Genomic DNA, 13,867 nt, shown 5'->3' on the forward strand with positions numbered 1-13,867 from the left:
GCTTTTTTCTTCAGAGACATTATGTCTCAGTACCTGGATGACAGAGCTTAGAAATGTCATTTTCAGTTAGCCCTATTAATTGAAAATGCTGCAGAAAGTGACAACATGCACATTTTGCACAAATGTTCAAAAAACCCCCCAAAAAACATCTACCTGAGTTATCTCCTTGAAAATAAACGTGTATAATGCACGCACATACAAAATGGATGCACCTGCACTGTTTTCCTCCCCTGATCTAACCTCCTCCTACCTGCTCCCCTAAGAACATCTAATTTTCTCACAGCTGAAAGAAGACATGCTATGGAAGCCTGCTCCCATTTTTAGCCTGGCAGAGGAGGGCAATTTGAATTTTGAGATAGGCCAATTTACCTGGAGAAATCAATATTTCCCCAGGGAAATAACTTTAAAATTGCCTTCTAAATAATGTGCATTTTCTCTGCAACTCTTCTTGATCACAACTTCATTGTCATACCATAGCTTTCATGACTATAGCAGAAATACATTTTATTAGATTTTATTAGTATGCCTTGTGCAGGATATCATTTTTAACTGCGCACGTTTGTTCATCGTATGTGTCTTTGCCACCTGTGCATACTGTAACACTGACACAGTAAATGGTAGTCAGCATAGTATCATGTGCTTGTATTTTAGAAATACAATTTTACAGCAGCATTTTGTATTTTATTTCAGCATTTATGTGGTGCCTTAAGCAGGGGCGCTATATACAACAGATTACAGAAAGGTAGTGTTTATTATCTAAATAAGTACCTGTGTCAAGATATTTTAAAGGGCCAGATGAACTAAGAATTTTCCCCATTCCTTTAGTGCATCAGCCCCTAGCCCAATATTACAATGAATATCAGGGGAGAAGTAGGAATTGGATCTTAGATTTCAGGCTCCTACCTCCTTACTCTAATCGCTAGGATACTCCTTCTCCACTTACAAAGTAATAAAGCAGGGCCATTAGCGAAAAGACTGGATTCCAAAGTCCAGTGTAACAGAAACATACCTCATGTTTTTAAGCACTGCATAATATGGGGAATGTCCTAGGCACTATTTTGAAGAACTGTCTAGTACTACTTTATATTTCTTTTTCAAAATAAGTACACTGATCATCAATGTCAAATTTCTGGAATCATAAACTTTTTTTAATCTAACAGATTAATGTTCACAATGAACATCAATAAAGCATTAATCAAAGTTAAATGTTAAAATACAAATACCAGTACATGCATAATTTTAAAAATGCACAAGAAAGAGGAGGTGGGGTCAGGAAGAAGGTTAACATTTACGTGCATATGTGCAAGTTACATATATATGCATGCACATATGTGAATAGTTTTGCTGAAAAAATAACCACAAAATTAGCAGGTGCAGGTCTGTGTGCCTACTTTTTCTGACCCAATTTTCTAGGCAAAAGTTTTTGCTTTGAAAATTGACATAAGGGCTCCAGGTAAAAAGTACCCACAGACTTTGCACGTCTCTGCATTGTTTAAAAGTTGTCCTATTTTGTGTTTTGAAATATTGTAGAACAGTTTATTTCATGATAGCTTCCATTGAACTGAAATGTCTGGTTATCTTGCAGGGTGAAACTGGACCACCAGGTCATCAAGGAGAAAAAGGTCCAGGAGGGATACCTGTATGTTTGTATACTGATATAGTCCCACTTAATCCAGTGCATGTGAACTGTCATGGACAGCTAAGGCTTCAAATTAATCAAATCAAAGTGAAACAATTCATTCTCCATATGACCTAATCATGCATCTGTCATCTATATCAACAAATGGTCTTATTCTGCTACTGAAAGCCTACTTCTTGGAGTGATGTTCAATCTAACAACTATCGTACTGTATATTTGCCAATACCATTCTATAGAAGCATTTGAGAGATTCATGGTAATAACTAGTCAATCTAAAATGAATGTTTTTACGTGATGACTAATTTGAGACATCTTGATTTACATCAGTTTTATATTGACCCTTTTCTACTTTTCGAAGGATGCATTAATTTACCCCATCATTTCCTAGTTTCACATTGCGGTTTCTGATGAAGCAAGAAGCATGCTTAAGTACTTTTCACCATAGGAGGTTTCTGCTGAATCTTGTTTCCAGAGAGGAAAAAAACCCACAGTTTTGATGACATATTAAGAGAGCTGACTTTTCCTTTTCCTCCTCTTTCTTGTTTCTGAGTAATTGGCCAAGTTTCCACCAGAAAAGATGAACTTCTTTTATATGGATTCACAGTGTGATGGGATTAGAGGAGAAATTTAATTTAATGGTGTTTCACTATGTAGTAACTTTCTTTCTTGTTAGGCATTACTCATTTAGCAATCATAAGATCTAGATTTATCAAATTGCTATAAATAAAGCAAGAATAATGCTTGTGATAGAAAAAGGGGCACACTTAGGGTGATTTCTCAGATATCACAACATGCACTATATAGGTATTTTGGGCTGAGAGAGAGAGACTCTTTAGAAGGTGGACATGCAAGTAAACTATTTATACCACTATAGGAGGGTCAACTATTAATTCAGGGTGAGGTTTTGGTGGTGGTTTAGGGTTTGGGGGGCAGTTTTACATGCACAGTCATAGGTACAAACTGCACAGTACACATCAGTGAAGATTTAATGTGATTTGGAGTGAGGAAAGTTAGACAAAGATGGCATTTGTGCATTGTACTCTCAAATAGGCTGCCAAGAAATGGCTCCCAGAAATACAAGTCCATTGTAGAACAAGAGCAAGGAAAATTATTTGACATCAGGATTTTTCATTTCTGCTATATAGTAACCCAGTAAAGTCCGTGTGTCACCATACAAAGAGCTCAGTTATCTCAAAATGTATTTGTTGTTCAATATGGTAAATAAAAGTAAACTTATCCTATGATTAAAAAGAAACAGATAAAGGTTCTGATTATAAAAGATTATTATTGTCTGTAAGGAAAAATACATAGGGGTCAGCTTTCATTCGATTTGTTGGCTAAAATTGAGTTGTGATGTATGAAAATCCGACTTCTCTGACTAGCTAAATGTATCAGCCAGATTCACAGGCCACACAAATTTAGCAGGTCATAAAAGGGGCTGGCCAGAAATGTTCCCTGGGTGGGTTTTCAAAATTTAACTAGTTGTTGTGAAATTCAGCACTAACTGGCTAAAACTGTTGGTTAAATAACAGATTCAAATTTTCCTCATTCCCTCCTAGCACCTGATAGTTTTTGGGGTTTTTTAAAACAAGGTAAGAACAGTCATGATCCCCTCCCTCCTGGCTTCTGATAAAATTATTTTTAAAAATCCCTGAGTCATAATATCCCCTTCATTCCCCCATCTCCAAGATCTTGCTCTTTTCCCCCTCATGATCCCCACCCACATCCTATAGAACACCCCCAATTCACCCCTAGTGAACCAAAGCTGGGGAGGCAGAAGGACTCACATCTCCCCCATTGGCTCGGCATCCAGCATTGCTCTAACAACAATTTTAGTAGCATCTCTAGGTCCTAGTCTCTCAGAAAAATTACCTAAACTTATCATTTTATGTCAAAACGACCAAACTGAACCAATCCTAATTTTGCCCCATTTCATGCATGAAGATGTAGTCATCATTTTCTTAGGGAAATCAGAACTACAACTCCATACAGTCAATGGGGCAAAATCAGCCCTGGACCTATTGATTACCTTATATAACTCCTCCCCCTCCTCCCCATTTGCCTTGTATATCAGTCCAAGCTTAGACTCACTAATGATCAGCATCATGATAATGCGTATAACCCTCATGATCTATTTTCCAAAAAGCAGAGCAGACTTTCTAATGCCACCAATATCTGGAAGTAGATGAGGGAAAAACTCTGATCATGCTCTAATCATGATATTGCCAAAAGGTGAGAATAAGAAGCCAAAAAAGGCTTTCCCACACTTCAATCATCAAGTAGCTTCATTTAAATATGACCGGAAACGCTTGCATGGCCATACTTGATAGAAATCAATGGAGAATATAAGGAAAAACCTGAAACCATCTCTTTTATGTGCCTTGAAAATTTCTGTTTAGAAGGCAGTAACTAGAATTGCTGCATAGTGACATGTATAGTAAGTCCAAAACAAAAATAAGAATGATATCTGCTCACGTTGCACACTTTATCTACCTTCCTTACCTCATTTGGAGCTCTGTACCTCAAGGAGAGACAATTAGTTTATAAACCTCACATCACAGCTTTTCCCCATTTGGAGGGTTCTTTATGCACTGGGACCCCTTCTAGGATATATGCACTCATTTCTATACACTGTACACCTGCTGGAATTCTGCACAAAAACTCACAACTCTGCATACTTTATATTTGTCAAAATAACACAATACACATTACAGTTTTAAGTAATTAATTTAAAACGTAATACAGAAAAAAATTATTACTTAAAGGTGCAGAATTTTAAATATTTTGAGCAGAATTTCTCTAGAAGTTCACTGTAAGAATTTCCCTTTCACCCTCTCTCCCTACTCCCCTGAACAGTCTCCTTTCACTTTTCCATCTCAGGCCCTAACTCCTTCATGTGCCACTAATTCTTCCCTCCCCTTCTAGGCTCAACCCTTTCCACTCTATCTACACTCCCAGAGTTTGACCCCTCTCTCAGTACTGCCCCTCATAGAGGCTCCATCTGTCCCTCTCTCTTTCACATACACACACAAGGTCCCTTTCTCTAGTGACATACATCCCCCCCCCCCTCATACTAGCTCCCTCTCTCTCTCTTTCTCTCTCTTGCACCCCCCCATACAGGCTCCCTCTATCTCTCTTTCACCCACATACACACATGCACACACATACACACACCCTCATACAGACTCCCTCTCTTGCACACATGCAAATACATATACACACACACCCTCATACAGGCTTTCTCGCTCTCTCTCTCACACACACATACCCTTATACAGGCTCCCTCTCTCTCTTATGCATACAACCTCACACAGTTAACCTATGTCTCTCTTTCTCACACACCCTTGAACACTGGCTCCCTCTCTCTCTCTCTCTCTCTCTCACAAACACACACATCCCTTAATATAGGCTCTCTTTCTCACACACACACACACACACACCTTCATACAGACTCCCTCTCTCATAAACAAATGAGCACCCACATTCCCTCACATATACACAAACCCTCTTTCACAAACACCAGCTCCCAATTTCTCACACATATACACAATGCTTCACAATCTCTTCACATAGACCACCTCTTTCTGGTACCCACACCTACGTACCCTCAAACATGCTCTCACTCACCTCCCCCTCCCCCACCAGGCTCGCAGTCTTACACACACACACACACACACACACACAAACACACACACACACACCTCTACAAACAGACTCACTCTCACTGGGGCCTGCACCATCTTTGCCGTGAGTGGGACGGGCTCTGCTCGCGGCATGCTTCATCTTTGCCTTGAGTGAGACATGCTCCACTAACAGTACACCAGAGCCTGCTCCATTTTCACCAAATTCTGCAGTTAGTATAGCTGTGTTTAAAAAAGGATTGGATAAGTTCTTGGAGGAGAAGTCCATTACCTGCTATTAATTAAGTTGACTTAGAGAATAGCCACTGCTATTACTAGCAACAGTAACATGGAATAGACTTAGTTTTTGGATACTTGCCAGGTTTTTATGGCCTGGATTGGCCACTGTTGGAAACAGGATGCTGGGCTTGATGGACCCTTGGTCTGACCCAGTATGGCATGTTCTTATGTTCTTATTCTGCACTCATCAGTAATGTACAATTCCACCAGGTTTAACACTGCAGAATACTGAGCAAACTATCCAAAAGCAGTGAGAATTGGGCAGAGATAGAATAGGGAAATGTGGAAAGAGTGCCTATCTGGATAGGGCACCAAGATTTTTCTCAACACCACATCTCATTTAAAAGAAATCTGTAATATAGAAGCATATTGACACTACTCTGTCATGCAAAGTACAATCATATTAGTTATGGAAGAGATTATATGCAACTGTGGTGTTCAGAAAGCAATAGACAACTCTGCTCACAGATGACAGACTAATGGCACTCAAGGCCCATTTCACACTTTATTCAATGCCACTAAATAGACATTTTTCAAAATCCATATCATCCTCGTAAAAGGATAGTATTATAGTTTTAGCTCATATATGTTAATAAGGTTGGGATTCTTATAAGGCATGCGATTTCTTGTAACTTAATTCCAGAAGGCAAGAATGAAACTTAAGGCTGAACTCAACAAACCTTTTTACTTCTGGCCTACATTTTAGCATTTCTGCATATTCTGTTGTGTCAGCAACCTTACATAATTTTACAAGTCTGATCAGTGTAATTTTCACAGGACAGTAATAATAGCTTCATAGGAAAACCTTTCCAAGCACTCCAACATTCCCACCTTCTCATATTTAGTATGATGACATAACTTTAATTTAAATGAGAAAATATAAGTAGGTCCGTTGGGAGTAAGTTCTAAGTCTTGGCTCATAGGAAATATTGGCATTAAGAATCAATTGAGTTTTGAAGCTTTGAATTGAAAATGGTCCTCCCTAACAATGAATAAAGTTTAAATTAGCTAGATTAATTTAATGTTTGTGGTATGTGGATAAACTTTATAGAACTGTACTTAGAGGGTCACTACTGGTCAGAGGAAAAGTAAGGCAATAATATAATATTCCTGCTGCGAAGATCTAAACTTAACTTTCTTAAACATACCAGGAACTTACACATTCCCTTAAACACCTTACAATAAGTCCATATTCAATCAAACAGGCTTTTCTTGAAAGGAGAGCTCCTTCAATTCCTGTTATTTATAATCACCTCAGCAAGTAAGGAAACTTCTTCATGAGACTTTACCAGTCTTTTGCTAGTTTATTTGGTTCCTTGCTCTACTATGAAGGAGATATTTTTCGTAAACACTTCTAGTTCATAGACTCCAAGGTTGGGAATTAAGTAATGCATAAGTTTGTACTAATTGGTATGGATGTGCATTTGTTTAAAACAAATGGGCAAAACATGACAAATAAGGCTGATTAGTTTTATTCGGGGTACCCCCCAAAAACTGGGGACCCCATCGAATGAAACATGCCTTATTCATTACATTCATTTTGATTGAATGAATTGAGTCCCAAGCTGGGGCCTCACCTAGGGCTTAGGCTGCGGCCCAACAGATGTGCTATGGCCAATGCCCAAGCGTAATAACAGCATCTTGGGCTAAGCTTAGACCTAAATATAGGCCTGAAGCCGGGGTCCTTGCCTTGGGCATAGGTAAAGGCCGAGGCCCAAGCATGATGATGGGGTACCGGCCTATGCCTGGGCCAATTCTGGGCCTCAGCCAAGGCTCCCCCATGAACAAATTTACCTGATGTGATGGGTATCCATGGAAGTGGCTAGGCCTAGAGGCCAGGTCCTGACACCGGGGCCTCAGCCCAGACTCAGGCCCAATGCCAGGGCCTGTTCTAGAAGTCAGGTCCTTACACATGTGTCTCACCTTAGGGTCAAGCCCAGGCTGGGAGCCCAAGCCTCAGAGCAGGTCCAATGTCCTCTTCTTTTCTTCTTCAACTGATGCCATCTGCTCTGGCACATTCACCCCAGCAGCAGCAGCATTTTTATTTACAACAATGCCATACATCAAAATGGTGTCATGTGCTGGAGTGAATGCATGTTAATAATCTCCAGTGTGATCCCAGTGGATGGCATCAGTTGAAGAAGAAAAGAAGAGAACATCAAAACTGTACCAAGGCCTGGACTTTGGGCCTGGACCTGATCCTAGGCTGAGGTCCAGGTGTTGGGACCCAGCCTTTAGGCCAGGTCCCGAGATTGGGCCTGGTTCTGAGTTGAGGCCCCAGTGTCAGGGCCCAGCTTCCAGACCAGACCTTGGTATTGGGCCTAGGTCCAGGTTCTGACCGAGGCAAAGGCCCAGTCATCAGGACCTGCGGACCTGGGTCTGGGCTCTGGAAAAGGCAGAGGCTCTGACATCGACTCAGCTTCTGGGCCAGGCCTGAGTCTGGACTCCAGCAGAGGCCGAGTCCCAGGCACTAGGACCTGTCCTGGGTCTGGGTCAAGGTCATGGCGACCTGCCATGGCCTCAGCCTATGCAAGGCTGAGGATTTGGCCTGGTTCTAGGCTGAGGGCAAGGCATTGTGACCCTGTCTCCAGGCTGGGCCATGGCATTAGGCTTAGTTCCTAGGCCTGGGCATATGCTCTGGCCTAGGCCGAGATGTCAGCCTTGCATAGGCCAAGGCTGAGGTTGTGGTGACCTCCCGTGTCCTCAGCCTATGAAAGGCTAAGGTTTTGGCATGGGCCTAGTCCTCGCTGGTGGATCCCTACTGGACCTGGTAATTGGGGGCCGAAGGGGATCCTGGCCCCAGCATTTTTCCAGGTGGGTGGGAGGCTTTGGGAGGCCCTGTTTTCTTTTTTTTTTTTTTTAGCCTATTTTTTGGGGAGATTTAAATGTTTGATTTGTTTTTTTCACACAAACAAAATGAAACAAACATTCCACAAACCAAAATTTGTTGGAAAAAATTCTCATGAAAATGAACCGAAAAACAAAAAGGAATTTTTTTCCCTGCACATCCGTACCAACTGAATGGATCTGATGGGGTTAGTCAGAGCAGGCCTAAAGTTATTTGGCCTTGTGTGGCTGGATAATCTGCCACTTAACCTATCTTCAAAAGATATGAGGTTAAAGTTATTCGGTTAAGTGGCAATCCTACTAAGAAAAAAAATCAGAATTGTGGTTCTACAGGTACTAAAGAGCTTCTTCCTCCCTCCCACCCAAGGTCCAAAGGTTCGACTGTACTTGACCAAGCCTGCCACTTCTCCCCAAAGCTTCCTGCATCAGAATAGGAAGTTAATATAGAGGCCAGGGGTTGATGCTAATCTCTTCTCCTCCTCCTGGGTCCCATTTGTTTTCCATAAATTTCTATCTCAGAGCCTCCTCCTCTTCCCCCCAACCCATCCTTGTTGTACCTGATATGTATGTGTATCTTCAGCCCAGATCATGATAGGCTCCTACCATGACATGGGCTCGAAGATTCTGGTGTAGCTAATCAGCTATGGAGGAAGTATACACTTCCACCTTGGCTATAGCTGGTCAGACAGTGGAACTCTGTGTCCAGTATTCCAGTATATCTGTGAATATGTCCTTAATGGGCTCTGTAAGTTCGCATGTCACAGACATTTCTGCTGGGGTCTTCTTTGCTGGAGTGGACCAAGGGTCTATCTTTCCAGCTGCTTTAGCTATGATCGGCATTAAGAGAGATAGTTCTGTGTAGGCAATGTGGGTTTGGCTTATTGAAATGAGGGAAGAAATGATAGATGACAGGATGCGACTCCTGCTGGCAGTGGCACTACTCTCTGGAGTGGCCATTCTTACTGTGCCTTTGCCTCTAGCATTCTGTTCACATGCCATATCTGAAAGTATCTCCTTCGTGTTTATGAGGTTATAGGATGGTTTTACTCATGGATAACAAAGGGTGGCAAACATGTATGTATTATTTTCTGTCAGAGGCTTCAATATTAGTTACACCTGCTGCTGCAAGAAGTCCACAAACTGCAACATTTCTGCTTCCATTCCCTCTTGCTCACAGAAACCTTCTTAACTTTTCCTCCAGAACTTTTACTGTAGGGATGATCCCACCCACTATCCAATCATAATGCCCAGGGGTGTTCCACACCTATCTCTGTTTCCAGAGACAGATCATGAAGGACTGTCTGCTGCTCCACTAAACTCGACAGCATCAAATAATTGGAATTCCAGTGGTTGCCAACATCTTGAATCAGATACTTATGAGGCTTTCCAAATTCTTCCTGTTTCTCCCAGGCAAGCAGTTCAGTATTCACACTTCAGTGGGATTTTCCCATTATTTTCTTGCACCTTACTAACAGATCCTTCAAGAATAGATTCCCATATTCCTTGAGCCTCATCCCTAGGCATCCCTTGCTGCCAGGTTCAGCAAGAGTGGAAAACAATCAATGGATACCTCAAAAGTCCCATCTTCCTTTGTCTCTATCATATTTTTCCCATTCTGTCACAAAGAAATCTGCCTGAAGACTTGTACCTCTCCTGTCTAGCTGCCAATCCTTCAATATCTTTCTTATGGATGATGGATATCTCTCATATTTCATGCAATATTCTATCACCTGTATGTGCAGCACAACCTACCTGCATGTGATACTTAGTCCCTGTAAGAGCTTTTGCCTGCCCCTGCCTCAGCCAGGTCCCACCAAAGTACTGTCAGAAAGTGCTAAGCATGTGTTGCCTTTGTGCTAGTCAAGATACTGATAGTGAAATGCACACAACTCTCCTCTGCCTTAGCTAGCTGTACTTGTATGCAAATATGTCACTTGTTGTATAGGGTTGGGATAACCTGCCTACTAAATGAAGTCCTGGAGGGCACTTTTAATTGGGGATAACACATATAGCAGACACGTAAAGCTTACATTCTCTACTACCTGCAGGGTTTGATCATCAAAGGTAAACATTTCCTTGATGGACCTTGTTACTACTTGCTATGCTGATTACCTCTTGCTCCAGGACAGTAATACAGAAAACTCCATTTCTTCTATGGTGGGTTACCAATGCAGACATATGGAAGAGGACTGCTGGCCTGCAACTTGCTTGGAGGATGGGGCAATAGGAGCAGCTTAGGAAATGTCTTCCCCTTTTCAAGCTTTTTCCTCTGAATTTTACTTTGAGTGATAGAGGGGATTCCCAAGCTCCCTCCATTGATACCAGTGCCAGTGGGTGCTGCTTCTGCAGGTGATGCTGCATATCATTGTTTGTCAGATGCCTCAGTAGCTTCTCTCAACTGATGTCCTAACTGTAGTGAATTAACTGAGCAAATCATGGGTCCTCCCTCACTTTAAAGTGCTTACATACCAGGGATGTCTTGTGCAATATCTTCTCTTCATCTTTGGGGAATTCTGCTAGCACTAGAGTTTAATTTGATGGTGGACCCTAAGGACAAAGCCCAGGGGCATCACTCATGCTCTCTACCTGCACTGCCTGCTCTTCTTGGGGGTTGTTCTTACCACCGTCAGTATCATCTCCCTCCCCCATCACATCATTGGAAGTTTAGACACTATTGAGTAAACCTCCCAAATTTTCTTCAGCTACTAGTTTTTCATTTTCTTATTCATGGAATCCCAGGCAAGATTCTTCCTCAGAATCAAGTGTTGAAAATACTGCCTTCATTGCCTCAGAAGCAATAATCATAGAGGTTGAGATGTGTGCTGCTGGTTTTGGCTGTTGCACTTTTGCTTCCCTGTCCATGCCCCTGCCCTTCTAATGCCAGTCTTGGATGGCTCTCTCACCTTTTCCCACTGCTTCAAACTAAGAGGGAGAGAAACAAGTAGTAGCAGCACATGCTCTTTGAATTGCAATTTATTCTACCTTGAGCTGGCTTCCATTCTTGCCATTCTCTGGCTTAAAATGTTCCTTTCCAGTTTAGGGGTAGGGTGCTTTTTTTTCTTGCTGCTGCTACTACTAGGCTGGGCCGACTCTGCAGCAAATCTTCTCCTCCTGCTCTGCCCTTTCTTAAAAGAACATAAGAAATTGCCATGGTGGGTCAGGCCAAACACTAAGAAGATCCCATGCTACTGATGCAATTAAAAGCAGTGGCTATTCCCTAAATAAACTTGATTAATAGCTGTTAATGGCCTTCTCCTCCAAGAACTTATCCAAACCTTTTTTGAACCCAGCTACACTAACTGCATTAACCACTTCCTCTGGCAACAAATTCCAGAGCTTTATTGTGCGTTGAGTGAAAAAGAATTTTCTCTGATTAGTCTTAATTATGCTACTTGCTAACTTCATGGAATGTCCCCTAGTCCTTCTATTATTCAAAAGTGTAAATAACCGAGTCACATCTACTCGTTCAAGACCTCTCATGATCTTAAAGACCTCTATCTTATCCCCCATCAGCCATCTCTTCTCCAAGCTGAACAGCCCTAACCTCTTCAGTCTTTCCTCATAGGGAACTATTCCATCTCCTTTATCATTTTGGTTGCCCTTCTCTGTACCTTCTCCATCTCAACTATATCTTTTTTGAGATGCGGCAACCAGAATTGTACTCTGTTTTTAAGGTGCAGTCTCACCATGGAGCGATATAGAGGCATTATGACATTTTCCGTTGTATTCACCATTCCCTTTCTAATAATTCCTAACATTCTGTTTGCTTTTTTGACTGCTGCAGCACACTGAGCTGACGATTTTAAAGTATTATCCACTATGATGCCTAGATCTTTTTCCTGGGTGGTAGCTCCTAATATGGAACCTAACATCGTGTAAATACAGCAAGTGTTACTTTTCCCTATATTCAACACCTTGCACTTGTCCACATTAAATTTCATCTGCCATTTGGATGCCCAATCTTCCAGTCTTATTAATGGCATTTTGGAATTTGAAGTGCCTACTGGAGGTTTTGATATTAAAATGGAATTACATTTTTTCATACTGTGCCATCACTTACAGTACCATTCTAGTATGTGCTAAAATGCCTGTAATACAAACTCACTCAAACACAGAGATATAGTATATGTATATGCATTGCTGACTGACTTCTTTTCCACCCACAAAAAAAAAAACAAAACTATAAACAGAACCAAGAAGGCTGGCAGCCTGAAAAAACTCTTCTTCATGCCAATGTCTCTACTAAACTCACTGCACTGCAGTCTGCAATGTCTTTCAGAGACAAAACAAATCACTAGTATTGCTTCCATCTCTTCTCTATTCCTAACCTCACCCAGTGAACAGACAAAGGAAACATATGCCACTGCTTCTCTTTCTGTCACAGTGGGTGAGATTGCTGCAGCAGAGAAAATCAGAAACAGCCCTTTACCCAAATTTGTAATGCTTTTTTTTTAATCTCAGAAAGCTTCTCAAAAATAGATCCTTCTCTTCTAACTGCTGGAGAGGAAATAGTGAATTTCTTGCACATGCTCATAAAGTGGGAAATGTTGGTGTTACTTGAACCAGATGGCTGCTATTGGCTAGTTAAAAAGGTACTTCATTATGATTTGTCTTCCATCTGGTCTCCTTGCCAACTTGTCCTGTCTCAACTCCTAGACGGTTGCAATGTTTCACAGATGAAAGTTGGTTGCTATAATTATCAGTTGTTTATTTGATTAGCAATGCATACCATAGACTTAAATATTCCATAGACTTGAATAGGAAACATAAATGAATGAAAAAGCATTTTTGTTCAAATTCATGAAAACCTTCCATTTGCTTTAGAGGTCCATGAATGAAATAAAAATGGATTATTTTGCTGCATTATTTGTTTCATATAATTGCACATCCCTAGATAAAAACCTCATTCCACTCAGCAGCAGAATGATGGTGAGAAATATAGCCCCATATCACCCCATCATCTTCTTTGTTCTTGAAAATGAGTCTGAGAATGTAATTTTGGTTTCAGTTGTATTTTGTAAATAACAAAAAGAGTTTGTTTGACATTGTGTGTCTTAGGTTCTGAAAGTTCACTACAGACTTTGTGGAAAAGATTTAGGCAGGTAAAACTGGGTTTTAAGCATATAAATGGGCTTTTGGAAATTGCTACTTTAACATGTGTAACTACTTTGAAAGTTCATTCAAAAAGGCTGAATTTTCAAAAGGTTTTATGCACACAAATGGACTTTACATGTGTAAATGAACTTTTGAAAATTGCTACTATATATGCTACTTTTACGTGCATAACTTCTTTGAAAATTCACTCCTATATTTTGGACAATGTGGGTCAGATTTTCAAAGCCTATGCGCGTAACTCCAGGTGGATTTACATGTGCCGAGCCTATTTTGCATAGGTCCGGTGACGCGCACATGCCCTGGGACGCATGTAAGTCCCGGGGCTCGAAAAAATGGGTGGGGCATG

At 41.1% G+C, this 13,867-nt stretch overlaps 1 protein-coding gene across 2 annotated transcripts in view; it reads left to right on the forward strand.

The window, feature by feature from the left end:
- Positions 1-13,867, forward strand: part of LOC115087934 (collagen alpha-1(XXI) chain-like) — a 454,903-nt gene that overhangs the window by 306,810 nt on the left and 134,226 nt on the right. For both annotated transcript variants that reach the window (XM_029595690.1, XM_029595691.1), the window contains exon 19: positions 1,586-1,639. In XM_029595690.1, coding sequence (XP_029451550.1) covers positions 1,586-1,639 — 54 coding nt within the window. The remainder of the gene's footprint in view (positions 1-1,585; positions 1,640-13,867) is intronic.

The sequence above is a fragment of the Rhinatrema bivittatum genome, chromosome 3 (genome assembly GCF_901001135.1).
Source record: "Rhinatrema bivittatum chromosome 3, aRhiBiv1.1, whole genome shotgun sequence".
In the NCBI taxonomy this organism is placed as follows: domain Eukaryota; kingdom Metazoa; phylum Chordata; class Amphibia; order Gymnophiona; family Rhinatrematidae; genus Rhinatrema; species Rhinatrema bivittatum.